General features: G+C 40.8%; 1 protein-coding gene across 1 annotated transcript in view; it reads left to right on the forward strand.

Moving 5' to 3' along the window:
• The first annotated feature begins 11,288 nt into the window (after positions 1–11,288).
• LOC113746326 (circadian-associated transcriptional repressor-like) overlaps positions 11,289–21,342 on the forward strand; it is a 12,743-nt gene continuing 2,689 nt past the window's right edge. The window contains exons 1-4 of the mRNA XM_027281493.1: positions 11,289–11,692; positions 12,946–13,408; positions 14,741–14,816; positions 16,415–16,493. Of these exons, the coding sequence (XP_027137294.1) occupies positions 12,986–13,408; positions 14,741–14,816; positions 16,415–16,493 (578 nt within the window). The 5' untranslated portion in view covers positions 11,289–11,692; positions 12,946–12,985. The remainder of the gene's footprint in view (positions 11,693–12,945; positions 13,409–14,740; positions 14,817–16,414; positions 16,494–21,342) is intronic.

Consider the following 21,342-nt stretch of genomic DNA (forward strand, 5'->3'; position numbering starts at 1 on the left):
ACTGATTCCAGCAGCTAAAACACACAAAGATACTCGTTTACAGAGGAAGTCTGCAGTGTTTGGATTAGTTTAACACCTCACTCGTGTTATTTGTCCAAATGTACTCAAACAAACACAACCCAATCAAGATAAATGAGAATAAATGTGTTGTGACAACATTATAGCTGCAGTCCCAGCAGGGCCTTAAAAAGAAGAACCAGTGGTCTCTGTTTAAATGGAGATCTGGATAGAGTCTGTTTGTTTCATTTTATCTGCGTCTGCAAAGCCCAAACGCATGATAACTGGCCTTGTGTCAACAGCAGGATGTGAGGTTTCCTGAGGACGACCTGGACGCCTGCCCAGACCTGTAAATGAAACCTCATGTTATATACAGCGAGCGCTCGGGCTGCCACGTGAGCGGGCCTCAAACCTATGGCACTGCAGCTGCACGCTTAGGTTCAAGTAAGGCGAGTCTCTGCCTGGAAAAGTTAAAGAGAGGAGGATCTATTTTCTGTGGCGTGCTCTGTAATTTGTGTACGTTCAGACGGCAGAGACCTCGTGCCACCGCTGCAGCATGTATAGACGGCTGGTGTAAAGTTTCACCTCTGCATTCACTCGACAACTGCTCACATACTTCAGTAGATTACAGTAGAGTCGTAATAATTCATGTCGTCGTGAGATTGTGAGATCTTTCACAGACAGAGAAATTCTGGCTACGATTCCTCACAAACTGAACACTATGCAAGGGGACAGTCTCCGTTTTGGGTGACCTGAAATTAATAAATTAATTAATAATAAGTCGATGGTTGATAGGTGTGTGTGTGTTAGGCTAACCGCTGTATTTTGTGTGGTGTGGTTTGTATGTCACTGTTGTTAGTAAAGGTGTAACTTGTTATATTAGATTACCATGAGATGACAATAGTATCTCTATGTCGCTCTGTTCTAGATCTCGGAGAAGACAAATATAAGAGAGACTGATCATAAAGAGAACAGTGTGTAAAGGCAGAAATAAGCAAGTAAACAACAGAGTGAAGAAAAGAAAAGCATTGACGGAGATAATATAATATATAAGAAACATTCTGCATACAGATAAAGTGTTTATATGTGTAATTTAAATATAAATGAATATTTTTCAGGGCCTGTCAGTCAACCTTTCCGCCCCCTAACGGCGCCCCCGACCTTTCGTGTAATAAAAGCTGGTTAAAATACATGAAACAGTACTTGTCCTCATTTTTTATTTCATGATAATGTTTAATGATTTTTTACTATCCCTGATTTTCATTACAGAAATCTACCAGACATCCTAGCCCACCAAGCTGCTAACTACCGATTATCGGAAGGTCTAGATGTTTAAAACTGGTCGATAATATTCTGGTGGCATCTGTAACGTTCACGACAACTTTGGACTTCTTAGTCATGACTAAACTCTATTAAAAAATGACATTGTCAGTTACTCTCTTTAATGTTCCTACGTTTTATTTACATACTAAGTAACACCATGCAGGCAGGCCACATCCAACTAGCTTTGGTTGCCGAGCTAACGTTAACTACCACTCAGCGCCTCGCGACACCAGTCACTAATTTAGCAGCCAGATCCAGATCTAGAGTCTAAGATGAATGAAGCTGGCGTTATCCAGTCAAGACAGTGCTTTGTTAGCCGGTTAAAACCATAATATCACAAATATATTTCACATTCTTTGGACTTGGTGTTGAAGTGAGTTATCGGCAATTTGTTAAATATTTAAACTGCGCTTAAAGTTTTTTTGACCGTATCGGGGCAGCAGAGACTGTAAACGCTACGTTGACATATCATCACGTTTTAAGTTAATACGAATGACTTGTAAGCAAACAGTTGCTTGTTTATACACACAAGCAACGTTTGGAGCTCTGGGTTTGGTCTCCACCACCTGCTGACGGAAATATCTTTCTGTTTAATTGAGTAAATTTCTACGGAAGCGTATTGCATTCACTTTTTTCTGAGACAAATTTTTGTCCTGTTTTTCGGAGTAATTATTTTTCTGTTTTTCGTGGTAATTTTTTTTCTGAATTATCGAGATACTTTGAAATCCCGCGAGAACATCCAACCTGTAAGTGACTCCCGTGAATCTATGGTGACTCCTGCCCCGCACATACATGCCCCATCTTCAACTTTCTACATCTAACTAGTTAGTTTGCTGTATGTCCTCTGAGCTTTTTCTTCCATTTCTTTCCTGTGAAAATGGATTTCTGGGGTTTTTCCAAACCTAATTCCAGGATCTAAGGTCCGGCTTTTGTATACTGTATGATTTGGACAGTGTAGCTGAGGACACCGAGGTCATGTCCTCAGTACAGTATCCGGGAATTTGGGATGGGGGTTGGGTACACAGAAACATTCCCATGGACCGGTGGTCGGGACCGCGGAGGATTTAGTGGCAGCCCCCATCGCCTCCTTCGTAGCATGAAAGAAATTAGAGTGGCTGCAAATCACAGAAACAAAGTTAATGTCCCGTCCAGTTTTTAGTTCGTCTGCTGTGGAAGGAGACAGCTCAGGAAGTCTGATTCTAAGATAATATAGTTATAGTTATTATATTCTGCTAACAGATCCTCCCAAATCATACATCCTCAGTGGACCTTAAAGTGCATTTAACTCACGTCGTTATCTTTTCCTAATCCTGAAACCGAACTGCAGCTGTAAGTGTTCATCAGCTAAAGAGACAGATATTTCCCTCAGGAGTTTGTACACTGTAAAAAACAAACTGTTGTTTTTACGGCAAAGAACAGGCAGAATTGTATCTGAATAAATACAAAATTACACTAAAAGGATATTTAAATATGCCATTAAATATTACGGTGTTTTACCGTATAATTAAATTCCCTGAAAATGGTGTATGAATAAAGGTTTTGAAGTATGACTGACTCTATGCAGTGAAACACAGTCATACTTCATGGTGTATTTCACTGTTGTGGTTTAGCAGTTTTTCACAGCATAGTGACCAACAATGGTCGAAAAGATCGGACTTACATTCATCAGGTGCTCTGTAATGTTGGTTGTATGTTCACATCCAAAATTCATAAAGCGTCTTGAATGGCGTTAGGTTCATGCAAGTATAAAACTGTCATCTGTGCACAGATTGATGCTTTATCCATATTATACAATATATATATATATATATAGATAATAATAGATAATATAAATATATAGATAATATATAAATATATATTTTACAGTTCACTTTATAAAGTTATTTGACCCAAACTCTCGTCCTAAACCACAAAACGAGCCTTGAGCTGTGACCACAGATGTGTAAGACCAGAAAAACATTTGACGTGCTCGTGTCAGATCGTGAAACACGTGTCATTGTTGGACAGAATAAAACTTTATCTTCAGTCAACACAAATAAGTTATGTTTGCATGAAAGGAGTGTGTGTGTGTGTGTGTGTGTGTGTGTGTGTGTGTTATTTTCCTACAGGGGGAAAACACATGATTTCTTTTCATGACAACATACAAAGAAAAGTCCAAACAACACGTGCAGCTGCAACAACGGCAGCACTGTGTTGTCACGTTTGTCTTGAAGTTGTGTCTCTCCATCTTCCAGATCTCTCTGACATTTCCACGGGGAGTTATTTGTGTGCAGCGCAGACAGAAACTAAATGAAAACATGCGAGTGGAGAGCTGCTCCACCTTCCCTCCTGTCCATTAGTTACTATGGTGAAACGAGGCAGAGCGAGCGGCGGGGAGGGGAGGGAGCTCAAGGACGACTCGTATTTAGACTGAGCCGGAAGATCACAACACAGCAAACTGGTGCAAAGGTTGTGGGAACAAAATTTACAGCTGCTGATGTTAAAATCACTGCATGGAAATCAGTGTTTGTTGAGTGTGGTAAATGTCTCCAGCTGTACTCGAGTATTTGTTCTGGTTACATTACTTCTGATCAAAAATGAGCGAGTAAGTGCCACGGGAACCTCCGACCTCCAAACGTTATGTATTTATATATAAAAAACAATGAATGGACAGCGTATCCGCGACATCCGAGCACCCACCTGTCAATCAAAGCGTCCCCGCTCTTAACCCTGCATAACTTTAAGCCTTAATATAATGTGAACAGGTGAGTTGTATATAAATTCACCCTCAGTACAGTTGTCATGAACGGGGAAATTAGCTACAGAGACCAAAACTGTTTTTTGTACCAGACTGTAAACGTGTTTATTTCTGCTGTGAAGTTGGACATTTGGACATAGGGACTTATGGAGACTGACTCACTTCTGGAGCCAGCCTCAAGTGGACGTTAGAGGAACTGCAGAACACAGTATATCTTGTGTTATTTAGCCGTGCAGACAGATTTAGTTTGGTTTGGAGGCGTTTCTTTGATACACAGTAGATCCAGTGACCTACGTGACATCGGGATGGAACAAAAAACCCAAAACAACAAAAACAAAGATATTTGGGTGAACAAAAGCTTTCAGGAGCCACAGAAAGTAGCTGACAAACGTCCTTATGGGGACGCCGTAACAGAAAATACCATCATAAAGATTGAGCTGTGTACAGCTGATCCTAATCTGGATTATTTTTAGCTCTCTTATATAAAGGAAAGAGCCTCTACTTCTTCTTCTCTTATCTCAACAAACACATTTCCTGTCCACGCTCTGACAACATGTTCTTTCTCTAAAGCAGCACGACTACTACGGGTAAATACGTTACGTAATAGTGTTTGAAGGATTTGCAGTTGTAAACGTAGTTTAAGAAGAACGGTGGATCTTCACGTGGTCCATTCATCAGGCGAGCTTCGATTTACGGCTACCAGAGAAGTCCAGAGTTGATGGATGTGGCGTCAGACGTCCTGAATGACTTTGTTCCCCAGACAGCGAGAGTTTAGTTTTACTGTTTGAGAGTCTACAAACAATGCAAGGTATTGTCAGCTGAACTTTAAAAGGCCGCACCTTTCCCCGAGGATTTAAAGGCTGTTTCATCACAGTAAACACAGATGATCCTTTTCAGACCTCTTGAATCAGATCCCAAATTTTTTCGCTGATACGAACAGATCTGGTGGAAAAACGATTAAGCCAATCAGAGCTTTCGGTGGGATTAGGTGGGATTAAGAAAACTGGGACATTATCTTCCTGCAGCGCAGCCAAAATTATTAAAAAAGACTGCCATAAAACTGTCAACAACTTACAGACATGACGAGTCTCTAGACGTTTCTCTTTGGATGCTTGTCGGGTGTTTCCAATGGCAGATTCAAACCATGCCGTGTTGATTTGCGTCTCCGTGACCAGTTGGAGGGGGACCACCATTGACCCAGCACTGTGATGGTTTGAGTGGGTTGCAGTGACTTCAAACTTCGTCATTGCGTCTCTGTTTTTCAAGCAGTAAGCAGAAGATTCTAGGAAACATCGTGAGAATATTGTCATCAGTTAAAGACGCACCTTTAAGTGGACCTAGTCCAAGTCAAACCGTAGTCATCACCTGTGTTTGGAAGAGGGTTGACATCGCGTTTCATCTTTGTTGGTTTGGTTTATTTAGATATTTTAACATGGGGACTTATGGAGGCTGACTCACTTCTGGAGCCAGCCTCAAGTGGCCGTTTGAGGCACTGCAGCTTTTGGTACTTCAGGGTTGGCTTCATTTACCAGCCACAGAGGTTGCTGCTTGGTTGTTTTAGCTTGTTGTTAGCTTGTTTTAGCTTCCAGTTAGCTTGTTTTAGCTCATTGTTAGCTTGTTTTAGCTCGTTGTTAACTTGTTTTCACGTGTTAGTTTGTTTTAGCTCATTGTTAGCTTGTTTTTGCTCGTTGTTAGCTTGTTTTAGCTCGTTGTTAACTTGTTTTAGCTCATTGTTAGCTTGTTGTTAGCTTGTTTTTACTTGTAAACTTGTTTTAGCTCGTTGTTAGCTTGTTTTAGCTCATTGTTAGCTTGTTGTTAGCTTGTTTTTACTTGTAAACTTGTTTTAGCTTGTTGTTAGCTTGTTTTAGCTTGTTAACTTGTTGTTAGCTCATTGTTAGCTTGTTTTAGCTCATTGTTAGCTTGTTTTAGCTCGTTGTTAACTTGTTTTCACGTGTTAGTTTGTTTTAGCTCGTTGTTAGCTTGTTTTAGCTCATTGTTAACTTGTTTTAGCTCATTGTTAGCTTGTTGTTAGCTTGTTTTTACTTGTAAACTTGTTTTAGCTCATTGTTAGCTTGTTTTAGCTCATTGTTAGCTTGTTTTAGCTCGTTGTTAGCTTGTTTTAGCTCGTTGTTAGCATGTTTTAGCTCGTTGTTAGCTTGTTGTTAACTTGTTTTAGCTCATTGTTAGCTCGTTGTTAACTTGTTTTAGCTCATTGTTAGCTTGTTGTTAGCTTGTTTTAGCTTGTTAGCTTGTGTTAGCTTGTTTTAGCTCGTTGTTAGCTTGTTTTAGCTCGTTGTTAGCTCGTTGTTAGAGGTCAGAGGTCAGACACTGATAAATATTTTTTACTGAAAACTGAATCAAAACAATTAAAGTTGCCAGAAAAACAAAACAATTGATTAATCGGTGATACAAAGTGTGAGTGTAGGTTTTAGAGGCATCTAGCAGTGACTGAGTACCCCTCGCCTCCACTTCCGAGCAACCTACAGTGGCTGAGAACTCAGTAGAAGATGACCGGCTGTGTCTGTAGATCTAATTTTAAGGTAACAGACACATACTAATTCTTATTTTCAGGTGATTAAACACTAATGAATGTTCTGTAAATACAGCCCTCTAAATCTGACGCACTTCTTATTTACTCTGAGAGGGTTGAGTGACGATGACGTCCACGAGACGAACCCGTCAGCGGCTGTTTGGGGTGAAATCCCTCTTTGCAAACAGAAAACAGCTGATAAAAAGTCACCTGAATGTGATTTCTGGCTGAAAGTCGGAGCCTCTTCAGGGTTTCTGGTTTAAAGCGGCACTTAGCCGTTATTACTGCGTGCAGCTGAAAGCATTAAGGTCAACAGAAAATCCAGAGTGGAAACAGACTGTGTTTATGTTCTCCGTGTCCTCGGCTGACGGTCTGTTCACATTCAAGTGGAAAACTATTTTTTCACTTTGTTTACCGTCATCGTACCTAAAGCTGAGCCGAGCCGGCTCGAGGCCGGAGGAACTCTGCTGCTTCCACTGCCGAGCAGAGACGTGACGGGAACGTTAATATGAAAGCTGACGATCATTTTAACTAATAAAGATGTTTCTATTAGAGTATTTACAGCTGTAATGCACAATAAAGGTGTTTCTATTAGAGTATTTACAGCTGTAATGCACAATAAAGATGTTTCTATTAGAGTATTTACAGCTGTAATGCACAGACACAAACGTTTGATCCATCATCGCTAACGCAGAACGAGCTAACGGACAGCTAAAGTGAAATATTAGCAGTTAGCTACTTCAGCTAGGCTAAAGCTATCTGTGGGTCAGAAACAGCATTTTTAATTAGCAGCAGTATATTAGCAGTTAGCTGCTTTAGCAAGCAGCTAGGCTAAAGCTATCTGTTGGTCAGAAACAGCATTTTTAATTAGCAGCAGTATATTAGCAGTTAGCCGCTTTAGCAAGCAGCTAGGCTAAAGCTATCTGTTGGTCAGAAACAGCATTTTTAATTAGCAGCAGTATATTAGCAGTTAGCTACTCTAGCAAGCGGCTAGGCTAAAGCTATCTATGGGTCAGAACTGCATTTTCAGTTAGCAGCAGTACATTAGCAGTTAGCCACTTTAGCAAGCGGCTAGGCTAAAGCTATCTGTTGGTCAGAAACAGCATTTTTAGTTAGCAGCAGTACATTAGCAGTTAGCTGTTTTAGCAAGCGGCTAGGCTAAAGCTATCTGTCCAACAGAAATAGCATTTTCAGTTAGCAGCAGTACATTAGCAGTTAGCTACTCTAGCGGCTAGGCTAAAGCTATCTATAAAGTTGTGCTTTTGTACAGTAAAATACCTAAAAAACGACTTTTTCTGTCATTGCTGGTACAAATACTGGTGTATATGTGACACATAACACTATAAATATGTCATTAAAAAGTTTTGAGGACTTCAAAATAGATAATTAGTAAGTGCATTGTCATGGTGAGCGTGTTAGCATTTAGCTCTAATCACCACTGTGCCTGTGCCTGTGCTCACAGAGCTGCTGCTGCTGCTGCTGACTCAGGTTTTATTTCATATTTCTGCAGCAGCGTTGCAACAAAGTCAACAAACACAAAGCTACTTTTCAACACGACACGACTCCGTCTCGTTTTCACGCCTCGGTCGAGTCCAACCGGCCGTAAATAAGCGAGCGCCTCTCAGCCAACAACTCGAATTATGCAACCAGACGCTATTAAGATCATGTCATACGTTTACTGCTCCTGGCTTCATGACAGAGTCGGACAGAGTTACATAACTGTGTTGAAATATATCTGGAGTCACATGTTCAGAGTAAAGGCCTGCAGTGAAACACACACACACACACACACACACACACACACACACACACAGTGAAGGACAGAAAGCTCCACATGTGAGCAGAAACATGACATAATAACTACGACTACTGCAGTACTGTGATGTACGGAGGTGGAAGAAGTACTCAGATACTTCACTGAAGTACCAGCAGTACAGTCTAACTGATCATATTCACTGGAATTCACCTAAAGAACGACAGAAAATTACACTTTATTGATTTTGAAGAGATTTGCTTAATTTAAAATGTTTTATAATCACCTGTAACAACCTGTACAATGTTATTTTGTTTGCAGTATATTTATATTATATGTGTGTAAATGTATCTAAACATTTGAATGATTTCACTGAATTTATGACCTGTGAGGTTGGAGTTAAAAAAATCAACTGGGAAAGCGTGATAGTAAACCTCCGTGCTAAAAACTGCAGTCCCTCTAACGTCCACTTGAGGCTGGCTCCAGAAGTGAGTCAGTCTCCATAAGTCCCCATGTCCAAATGTCCAACTTCACAGCAGAAATAAACATGTTTACAGCCTGGTACAAAAAACAGTTTTGGTCTCTGTAGCTAATTTCCCCGTTCATGACAACTGTACTGAGGGTGAATTTATATACAACTCACCTGTTCACATTATATTAAGGCTTAAAGTTATGCAGGATTAAGAGCCACCACTATATTAAATTCATAACGCTCCGTGGACTTTGTGTGTAATTTATCGTGCAGCAGGAACAAAATTAGAAGAAAGTTACACGTTTAAACAAAAACAAAAACTTAGAGAGGCGACAGTTAAGAACAGGAACGATCTTCAGATTTAAAGAGAAGTCACATTTTTGAAACCACCGACCAAACACTGGAACGTTCATTTTAACGTTCATAAGGTGTCTTTGTTTCTAAATCTTCAAATGACACAACAATAAAATGAAAGGGCGGCACGGTGGAGCAGTCCTGTGTCCTGCAGTTCAAACACATGCAGGTTACACTGGTGTGAACACACACACACACACACACACACACACACACACACGCATACACACACACACACACACACACACACACACACATGCATACACTAACACACGGTGAGTTTGTGTGTTTGCTCCTCCCACTTCACTTAGTGCGCATCATTAGACCTGACGAGGCATCGATGGCTGCTGCAGGAGGGCGGCAGCTGAAATCCCTTTTAATTACGGATGAGTGGGATTATACACACACACACACACACACACTCACACACACACACACTCAAAGGCTGACTCATACTGAGATTAGAGTGTATCAGCCTGTTGATGTATCAGGCCTTTCATTAAATATCAAGTGTCAGCGCGTCTCGAGCTCTCCCACGTGTTCAGTGCAGATCTACAAAAATAACTTTATGTCATTAGTATTTTAGATTAATTGATTTTATAAATAAATTAATGCTGTTTCAAAAACTGAAACTTAAAGAATTAACATGAACTTGAATCATGAGGTATAATGAGGTATAGGAACTGATTAGAAATGTAAAAGATATTGTTTTTTTTTGCAGCTTTAAACACACACTTACAAAAAAATCATGTTTTTGCTTTTGAGATTTTATATTTCACAGGTAAAATATCCAAAAATGAAACATAGATATATGAATTCATCACATTTCAGATAACCCACATGTTCCTGAGTGAATGTAAAATATTAATAACATGCAGTGTCACAGGAATAATTGTTCTACATACAACTGACTGGACTTACTGACTTTATGTTTATTATTGACGTGTGCAGTTATATCTGATAACCTGAGCATGTAACGGCTGCATATTTTATAACTGAATGTGCTTTTCTGTAAGTAACACAGCTGAACTGTTCGTCACTGTGGACAGTCATGAATAACAGTGAAATCTAAAGATCCATACAGCTTTTCTCAAATTATTATCCACTATAGCACACAGACTAAAACCAGCTCCTTACATTAAAGCACATGTAAACGTAGCATGTGTGCAGTCTGTTGTCTGTCTGTGGATCACACACACACTGATGATAAAGGGCTCATTGTTGGCAGATCTGTGCACATGGTTGAAGGTTTCCTTTCTTCCCTTCTTACCCAGTATAATGTTATCACTAACAGGATATAACACTCCAACAATCGCGCTCTCAGTGGTCTTAAGCTGAGGGGAAGTGCAAGTCATCGCCGGTGGACAGACGAGAGGCTCGGCGTGTCGATGGACGTGAAGGTCAGAGGTCGTCAGAGAGCAGACGCATTAACACAAAGTGAAGATAATAAGTAACCTCCTGCCTCCAGACTGTATATATATAGAAAAAACAATGAAAGTATAAAGAATGGACAACGTGTCCGCGACATCCGAGCACCCAGCTGTCAGTCAAAGCGTCCCCGCTCTTAATCCTGCATAACTTTAAGCCTTAATATAATGTGAACAGGTGAGTTGTATATAAATTCACCCTCAGTACAGTTGTCATGAACGGGGAAATTAGCTACAGAGACCAAAACTGTTTTTTGTACCAGGCTGTAAACATGTTTATTTCTGCTGTGAAGTTGGACATTTGGACATGGGGACTTATGGAGACTGACTCACTTCTGGAGCCAGCCTCAGGTGGACGTTAGAGGAACTGCAGTTCATGAAGATACAGATTTGTACGTGATGTCTCTTTAAAGTATAAAATCATAATTTAAAGTTTCTGTTGTTGTTTTGTTATTTTCTCGTTGACTTCTGATCATGTGTCTACATAAAAAAAATCCGACACTCTCAGCGGGTCCGTAAACGCACCTTTAATTAGCCCTGTGTCTCTTCACGTGCTGCAGCGTCTCTGAGCCAATGGGAGAGCTTAATTGAAGGTGACGCATTACAGTGTGTCGTCACGACGTGATCACGTTTTGTTTCCGCTCCTGATCTGTGTGTGTGTGTGTGTGTGTGTGTGTGTGTGTGTGTGTGTGTGTGTGTGTGTGTGACAGGGGCGGTGAGGAGCTCCGGACCGGCGGGGAGCGGAGGTTTGTGCCCCGCCCCTCTCGGACACGTTGCCCAGGGAGAGGCTGCACGGGCTGGATGGGACTCCTTCCTCCTCCTCCTCCTCCTCCTCCTCCTCCTCCTCTTTCTTTCTTTCTGCTGGTTTCACTCCATCATCAGTCACTCACGCGCGCACACGGTCGGGCCGCACGTCCTCACCTCACCGAGCCGGACGTGCAAACACACACACACACACACACACACACACACACACACACACACACACACTCACCTGGACTCACACGGGCTGTTCTCTCGGAGGTGAGCGGACGCTGCTGATTCGCACGCCGGGTTTTGGAGCATGTTTTCGGGCTGAAGAGGCAGCAGCTCCCGGCAGGTAATGAACCGACTCCGCAGGGCGGGATGCGGCATTTTTTATTCACTGCTGCACATTTAAAACGTGTTTCTGCGGGAACGTGTCGAGAAATGTGTGTGTGTGTGTGTGTGTGTGTGTTCTTACATAATGCTGGACGACCTGCCCGTTTGGAAGCAGCAGAGGAGGTTATTTAATCTGCTGCTCTGTGATCAGCCTGTAATGCGTCCACATATAAAAAGTTGATTTAATTATTTGAACTGTTCCAGGATCAGATTCATGTCTTCAGCAGTTCACCGGTTAAACTGACTCATGTGAATATTTTCAGGTTTTTGTCACATCAGACTGAATCTTTTTGGATCAGCTGGACAGAAACTGACATAAACTTTAATTTAAATCAACATCTTCTGATATTTTCTGCAGATAAACATAACGGGGAACTAAATGCTCCTTTTGAGACATTTCCAAACTACCTGGAGTTTAATTCTGCTGCAGAAATCCTGAAATTTAAATCAATGTTTTTATCTTCCTGATATTTTCATCAGCTGTTGATTATTTCTTTCTGTTCATCAGTTCAGAATCCAGAGATTTGAAGACATTAAATGATAACATCAGTAAATATTTGACTGTGCTTCACATGTCAGAGTCATGTGTGTGAATGCAGAGTGAACTCCTCCTCGTTCTGACTCTACATGTGATCGTCTCCGTCGTACAAACATGAATCCAGTCCGTCGTCTTGTTCCCTGATCTGTCAGTCGAGCTGGACTCATGTGACTTTGTCATTTAAACCTTTAAACTCTTCATTTTTCTCGTTTTGAGGCTTTAAAGTTAAATTAAAATCATCTCGCAGTGTGATTTATATTCTGAATCAGTGCGTTCATGTTCTCTATTAAAATGTCTTTAAGGCTGATTCATTTTCAGTTTCAGTTTCTAGACTTAGAATAAAGTTCTGTAGGTTTGAAACCAACCTGCCAAAAACTGCAGTTCCTCTAACGTCCACTTGAGGCTGGCTCCAGAAGTGAGTCAGTCTCCATAAGTCCCCATGTCCAAATGTCCAACTTCACAGCAGAAATAAACATGTTTACAGCCTGGTACAAAAAACAGTTTTGGTCTCTGTAGCTAATTTCCCCGTTCATGACAACTGTACTGAGGGTGAATTTATATACAACTCACCTGTTCACATTATATTAAGGCTTAAAGTTATGCAGGATTAAGAGCGTGGACGCTTTGACTGACAGGTGGGTGTGGTTACTGATCTTGTTGTGTTGGTGCTGCAGGTCCGTGATGCTCTCTGCTGGCTGACAGTCGAACTCCACCATGTCGACCTCGGACTCGGATTACTCCATCGACTGGCTCGCCAGCGATGAGGACGACTACGACAGCCCGAAAAGATTAAGCCCTGAGCACAGAGAGGAGCCGCTGGTGCCACCATCATCATCATCATCATCATCATCATCATCATCATCATCATCATTAAGGGACTCTCCTACCAGCTGCTTCCACTGTGAAGCGACTCAGCGGAGGTGGAGGAGGAGGTGTGACTGCTGTGACTGTAAAGATGGAGGTGGCTGTGGGGTCGGCGCCCTGCAGAGCCCGGCGCTCAGTCCGCTTCAGGGATTCACCTCCGTCTACACGCAGCAGGCGCTCCACCTGAGCAGGAAGAGGGCGCACGGCGCCGCCTCGGACGCACTCAGTGAGAATCCTGGAGCGGACACTGAAAACCAACTCTTCTCACAGAAGGTGAGTCGAGCTGTGAAGACGGCTTCACGTATCAGGAACATCCAGCTTTACAGCAGAACCTCAAAGATTCAGATTTAAATTAAAGAGCAACAAACTCTCCGTACCTCGTCTGGTTTGACCAGTAGCTCATTGTTCCTAATGTTAGGACGCTTTAGACAGACATTTCTATTTAAATCTCATTTTTTTCAGTTAGTTCTCTGACTTTATAATGCATAAAAATTAAATTTTAGCATTTACTGTCACTCCTTTATTGTCACTTTAGGCCACAGAGTTCAACAAAAGTAGCCAAAGAAACGAGAAAATGTAATTATTAGTATTAAAAAGCCGTTTGAGCTTAAATTTAAAGTCTGTGTACAGTCGATTTCTTTCCAAACACATTAATTATGTTGGACAATAGTTAGTTATACAGTCGTCCCTCGCTATAACGCGGTTCACTTTTCGCTGACTCGCTGTTTCACGGATTCTTTTAGTGTAATTTTGCATGCTTTTTTTTTTTACAGTGTACTGTACAGTATCAACGTGCATTGTGTTCTGCGTCCTGTTTAAGGAAGCACTGTACAAAATGCATGTAAAAAGGTGTATAAAAGTGTGTGGTTAGGGGTTTTACGGCCTTAAAACATGTATAATAATTGTAAAACTTACTTCGCGGATTTTCGGTTATTTTTAGAACGTATCCCCCGCGATAAACGAGGGACCACTGTATAACCATACATCACTGAATCGTGGAGTTCAAGAGTCAAACAGCTTTCAGTCCAGGGTTTTGTGGGCGGTGCTTAAAGGGTGGCTCAATGACACGCTGAGGCCACCCTGAGCTGCTGAATTAAGCATTTAGTTACTTAAAGTGTAACTAGTGAAGTAACTAAAAGTTGGAAATCTAAAATATGATTTTAATCTGGATTGAACCAAAATATAAAAGCAGAAAGTAGCTCCTCGCCGTCCTCGCCGTCGACTTCCTCGGCCGTCCGTCACAGGAGATGGAGGGAAAGTGGGCGCAAACTCAAGACGACAAAACAGCTGCAGGGCGGCATCGAACACCGGCGCCGTGATATCAGAGCGTGTAAGACGATCTCACGGTGCCGGTCTCACGTATCAACGTATGAAGGTGCAGAGTGACGCTCGGGCCACGAGCCACGTGTGCAGCCGGTCTGCAGACGTTCAGCCGTGAATCCATGAACCCTGGACTGAATGAGAAGCTGTGAAACATGCACACACACACACACACACACACACACACACACACACACACACACACACACACACACACACACACACACACACACACACTTAAGAAGCTGTTAGGCACTGTGCTAACTGAGTTATCTGCTCCTGCAGTGCTCGGAGCTGCAGCGCTACATCCAGCCTCTGTCGTCCATCCTGCGGGGCCTGAGATCAGGCAGGTACTCCCAACGTAAGTTCTAATCCCGGCTTTCACACCCTCCACCCTCCACCCTCCACCCTCCTCCATCAGCGCTCTGGGTTTGTTAATGGACACGTTGTGTGCTAAAGATAAACGCGTGATCACGTCACCGGAGGGTGATTATGAAGGATGTTCTCCTGAATCAGACAGCAGTGATGTCACGAGGTGAGAGACATCTCGTCAGCTATTGGACGGACAGAGAGTTCATGTTAAAGGTCCAGATTTATTTACAGTATATTCAGAAGTATTTGTTCCTCCAGACTTTGTTTGCTCATTTTCCTGGTTCACGTTCTTGTAAATATGCTGCGTCCTTTATTTGTTTCTCTTTGTCAGTTTGCATGTGGTGTTTTATTTTGAAAATCCACCGGCTTCTCTGTGCTGTGTGTGGCTTCCTGTCAGCTCGAGCTGCTCTATGTTAAATTGACGCTTCTGAACCGGACCGTGGAGTTTGAAACAATGACTAGAACGGTGACGCCCACCTGTCAATCAAAGCGTCCACGCTCTTAATCCTGCATAACTTTAAGCCTTAATATAATGTGAACAGGTGAGTTGTATATAAATTCACCCTCAGTACAGTTGTCATGAACGGGGAAATTAGCTACAGAGACCAAAACTGTTTTTTGTACCAGGCTGTAAACATGTTTATTTCTGCTGTGAAGTTGGACATTTGGACATGGGGACTTATGGAGACTGACTCACTTCTGGAGCCAGCCTCAGGTGGACGTTAGAGGAACTGTTTTATATGTTCACGCTTCTTTTGCATCAAACTCTGGTCGCTCTGTCGGCTGTTTTCTGAATCAGCTTGAGCATCAGACGTTTGAAGCTCCTCCAGCTGTTCACAGATTCATTATTATGACTTCATCATTTTCCTCCTGACGTCTTACTCGAGTCGTGAACACAGATCTGTTTGTGGCGTCCGTTCAGTCTGTGAATGATCAAAATAAAAAAGAAATAATTAAAATACATGAATCATTAAAACACTTTGGTCTCTTCCTTTGATTCACTGGATTGTTTCATTTGGAAATAATTGAAGTGAATGTCCACGATGAGACGATGAGACACTCGGAGAGATCAGAAGCTCCACGAGTCATTAACATCCTTCAAAAGGAGACGGCCTCCGACACGCAAACCACGAGACATGTTGTCTCATAACAGAACTCATCTGATAATATATTCAAATATGTAAACACAACAAAAATAAAACAAGTTTGATCGTCTTTATTTACCCTCAATACAGTTCAACCTTTGACTGTCTAAAACCTGGACGTAGTCTCCGTGACGTCCCCGCAGACTGTCTAAAACCTGGACGTAGTCCTGGTTGCCAATTTCTCAGTTACGTCTCCGTCACGTGGCGTTCAGATGTTTTTCCCTCCACACTTTGTTCACTTGCTCTGAACGGGCCCAGCTCGTCTGGTCGGGTTTGAAACGTTGACCAGAACAGAACTCATCACATTCGTCACTGTAGAGAACGAGAGAGAACGTTCACGTCATCCCATCAACCGATTATTGCTGGTAGAACATTAAGGAACATTAAAGAACGTTAAACTGGTCTCGTCTCCTCACATTTCTCTCCTCTTGTCCTCCTGCAGGTCTCAGCAGTTTCCAGGAGAGCGTTGCGATGGACCGGATCCAGAGAATAATGGGGGTCCTTCAGAATCCAGACACGGGGTAAATACTTCAACATCTGTCCGATAAACGTCCAGTCAGCAACGATCAGAGCTCGTTTACCGACTCGTTACAGCCTCTGAAGTTAAAAATAATGAGCTGCGTGAGTCGTCCACAATCAATCAGTAAAGAAACAAAGTTAAAGTTTGATGACTCAGCAGTTTAACCAAAAACGTCTCCAAACTTTGAACATTCGTCACGTCGTCGGTCTTTGTTGGAGCTTTGCTGATCGTCCCGTTAACAGTCTGAGCTGGAATATCGATTAAATGGATCATCAGGCGTTTCTCATGGCTCGTGTTCACTCTGGTATCCGTGGAAATGAAAACTAAATAAAACATTCGTCTCAGACAGGAAGTTCAGCGAGCTGTGAATGTGACGGACGAGCCGGTCTTCCTCTCTGAACTCTGTTCCACATCCAGTAACGTCACAAACGTGAAGTACGACTCCGTCAGTGTCACGTTTTCCAAAGAGCTCGTTTGATGCAGGCGGGTGGAGTTAGTCTGTTTGACAATCACAGGAAAACATTGAACAACTCGAGCTTCAGACTTCATGACAGGATCGCACAGACTGATGAACAACACATGAAGCGAGCGTCTGACTCAGCAGCTCTGAAGACGTTTATGTAATAAAAAAAAAATGCTGGAGGTTGATATCTGCTGATTCATGCTCGACGTTTAAAGATCGATCGAGTCTGAAACGTGTTTGGAGCTCCGACAGTTTGGAGCCGGTCTGATGACGTGATGACTTCCCTCCATGATTCATTCGTTCTGTTACACTGACGTTTGTCTGGACTGAAGCTTCAGTTTATGAAGACATAAAAACAGAGTCTTTGTCTTATTTATGACATGAAAGATGAAATGATTGTTGGCAGACGTTTTAAAAAAGAGTTTGAGCTCAGCCAACCAAAACTAAAGCGTTCGTCTCAGCTGGTTGGAAATATTGGAGGTCATACGGTAAATTAATAAACTTCAGTTTTTGTACGTGTGAAACAAACTGGTTAAATCGGTGAGCTTCAGACGTAGCTGGGAAGTTTTTATTCATTTAAACTGAACCGTGAGTTGAACGTTGGCTCGATTTCAGCGTCTCTGTAACAAACGCTCGACTCGCTGTGTGATGCTGGGCAGGTCGATGGACAGCAGATCGTCAAACTGACTCATCATGAAGTCCTCATGAAGTCCTCATGAACCTCAAACTCAACGAGGCTTGAACAAAAAGACGTACATGTAGTTAAGAGCACCTAAACTGAGACTCGAGACCAAGACCAGACAGAACACGGCGTACTCGGGTAGATGATGTTTTCCAAACTTCTTTGGCAGAACTTTCTGAGACGTTTCTCTGCACTGACGTCGCTTCACCTGAAGTAAAAACATTTGGCTGATGTCTCTGCAGTGGCCTTAAAATAAAATCCAGAGACTAGATCGAGACCTTCAAACAGTGAGCGGCCTCAGGACGACGTGTTTCACGATCTTCAGGATCTGTTTTGTGTCTTTACAGCCTCGACAGGATGAGGAGAATCTCCTCGACGTTCGTTGAGCTGAAGCACACCGAGGCCTTTAAACAGTCGTCGTCTGTTCGTCACATGCTGAATGTTCTCGCCGTCTCTGCTGTGAACTGAGCGTCTATGTTTGGACTCGCTGCAGCGTGGGCGGCTTCAAATCTGTCCCAGTAATGTCAGATTCAACACGTGCTCGGCCTCCGACAGGCTCCATGTTTCTGTGGCTGCGAATCCGACGACGAGGCCGTGAAATCAGAGTTATCTGAGATTATCTGAAATATCTGCTGCGTTCATTCAGTTTGTGTGAGAGAACACGTTAAAACAAGACATCAGCTGTTCCTCGCCTCCCGTTAACGTGACATAAAAATCTGTTTTTTTGTTTACATTGAGGCGATTCGCTGAAATTTACAGCAGACAACACAAACTGTCTAAACACAAACCTTCACACGGCAACGTGATCGTCCTGACGAATCGAAATCTGAATCTTTTCTCTGTTTTTGCTCCGTCTTTGGTCTCCACCACCTCCCGAGGGAAATATTTGTTTCTTTAGCTGCGAAACGCTCGACTGTGTCAGTGAGACGTACGGAGGCTTTCTGAAGTCTGAAGCTGTTGGTGGAAAACTGAAACAAAGACGCTAAAACGTAACGTTGTCGTATTTTTTGTGTCGCTGTCCTGTGAAAGGTTTTAAAGGTGTGTGTACTTTTACTTTAATATTTCTTTGAGGTAGATTTTCCCGGTGTGGCATCAGTAAAGTCGATCTTAGAGTAGAAGTAGAAGTAGAAGTAGAAGTACTGCTACATCACTGAAATATTACTCAACTACAAGAAAAAATACTTAAGTAAAAGTACAAAGTATTCTTCTCATAAAAGTATTAGTAACTTTTTAACCGTAGATGTTTTCAAAGAGATTACTAAAAAAATATCGACACATACAATTTTTTAAAATGTGAGTAAAAGTATTTTTAAAGTATTTTATTACTTTCCTAACGTCGTGTCTCAGCTCGGAGATATTTAACCTGTTAACCTTTAACATGGAGCCAGCCTCAAGTGGACGTTAGAGGAACTGTGTGTGTGTGTCTGTGCATGTGTGTGTGTCTGTGTGTGTCTGTGCATGTGTGTGTGTGTCTGTGCATGTGTGTGTGTGTCTGTGCGTGTGTGTGTGTGTGTGTGTGTGTGTGTGTGTGTGTGTGTGTGTGTGTGTGTTTTCTGGCTGAATATTTTGACTCATGGCTGTGAGCGGGGGGCGTGGCCTCAGGGCTTATTGTTCTATTTATAGCCCCCACTGCTGTGTGTGTGTGTGTGTGTGTGTGTGTGTGTGTGTGTGTGTGGTCACGTGATGCTCGTATGTGTCCGGCAGCATCACGCAGGAATGCAGATCAGCCTCCACCTCGTTCTTACCCACAATCCCTCACAGGCCTCTTTATTTATTCAGGCTTTGTGCCGTTTCATGTTTCCACCAATCAGAGCGCCCGGTCTGTTGGCAGAGGCTTTCTGAGGATTATGTAACGTCCAGTGGCGAGACATCCTTAAACCATCTGAGCTGCAGGACTGTAATCTGTGACTGCAGCGTTTACTCGAGTACTGATGGACGTTAATAAAAGTACTGTGGGGTGCTTTTCTTTCCGGGCCGAGTCAGTCACACGGCTGACCGAGCTAACGGGTCAATGTGAAATTTGGAACCGTAGAAAAAAACTAAAAAATAATTCATGAAATTTCGCCGTTTTTATGAATTTTCTGTGTTTTCATAAAGTTTTGGCATTTTCATGAATTTTCAGTATTTACATGAATTTTTCTGTGAAATAATAATAAAAAAAAGTTTTAGCATTTTCGTGAATATTTCTGTGAAATTTGAAAATTTGAACAAAAAATTGTTTTCATAAAGTTTCAGTGTTTTTATGAATAATTTTTTTGTAAAATCTTTGAGGAAAAAATTTTTTTTTAGCCTTTTTCGTGAAATTTGGAGCCCTGTTAAAAACAATTAAAAAAAGCGTTTTCGTAATTTTTTTCTGTAAAATTTGGAACCTAAAAAAGAAAAAAATAATAATTTGTGTTTTCATTAAATTTTGCCGTTTTAATGAAGTTTCTGCGTTTTCATAAAGTTTCAGTGTTTTTATGAATTATTTTTTTGTAAAATCTTTGAGGAAAAAAAAACATTTTAGCCTTTTCGTGAAATTTGGAGCCCTGTTAAAAACAATAATTAAAAAAATAGTGTTTTCATAAAGTTTCAGCGTTTTTGTGAATTTTTCTGTAAAATCTGGAACCTAAAAAATAAAAAAATAATTTTGTGTTTTCATGAAATTTCGCCTTTTTTTATAAAGTTTCTGCGTTTTCATAAAGTTTTGGCATTTTCATGAATTTTCAGTATTTACATGAATTTTTATGTGAAATAATAATTTTAAAAGTTTTAGCATTTTTGTGAATTTTTCTGTAAAATCTGGAACCTAAAAAAGAAAAAAATAATTTTGTGTTTTCATGAAATTTCGCCTTTTTTTATAAAGTTTCTGCATTTTCATAAAGTTTTGGCATTTTCATGAATTTTCAGTATTTACATGATTTTTCTGTGAAATAATAAAAAAAAAGTTTTAGCATTTTCGTGAATTTTTCTGTGAAATTTGAAAATTTGAACAAAAAATTGGTTTCATAAAGTTTCAGTGTTTTTATGAATAATTTTTTTGTAAAATCTTTGAGGAAAAATTTTTTTTTAGCCTTTTTCGTGAAATTTGGAGCCCTGTTAAAAACAATAAAAAAAAAGCGTTTTCGTAATTTTTTTTCTGTAAAATTTGGAACCTAAAAAATAAAAAAATAATTTTGTGTTTTCATTAAATTTTGCCGTTTTAATGAAGTTTCTGCGTTGTCATAAAGTTTCAGTGTTTTTATGAATAATTTTTTTGTAAAATCTTTGAGGGGAAAAAAAAACATTTTAGCCTTTTCGTGAAATTTGGAGCCCTGTTAAAAACAATAATAATTAAAAAAAAATAGTGTTTTCATAAAGTTTCAGCGTCTTTGTGAATTTTTCTGTAAAATTTGGAACCTAAAAAAGAAAAAAATAATAATTTGTGTTTTCATGAAATTTCGCTGTTTTTATGAAGTTTCTGCGTTTTCATAAAGTTTTGGCATTTTCATGAATTTTCAGTATTTACATGAATTTTTATGTGAAATAATAATTTTAAAAGTTTTAGCATTTTTGTGAATTTTTCTGTAAAATCTGGAACCTAAAAAAGAAAAAAATAATTTTGTGTTTTCATGAAATTTCGCCTTTTTTTATAAAGTTTCTGCGTTTTCATAAAGTTTTGGCATTTTCATGAATTTTCAGTATTTACATGATTTTTCTGTGAAATAATAAAAAAAAAGTTTTAGC

Source organism: Larimichthys crocea, chromosome VIII (genome assembly GCF_000972845.2).
Source record: "Larimichthys crocea isolate SSNF chromosome VIII, L_crocea_2.0, whole genome shotgun sequence".
Classification (NCBI taxonomy): domain Eukaryota; kingdom Metazoa; phylum Chordata; class Actinopteri; family Sciaenidae; genus Larimichthys; species Larimichthys crocea.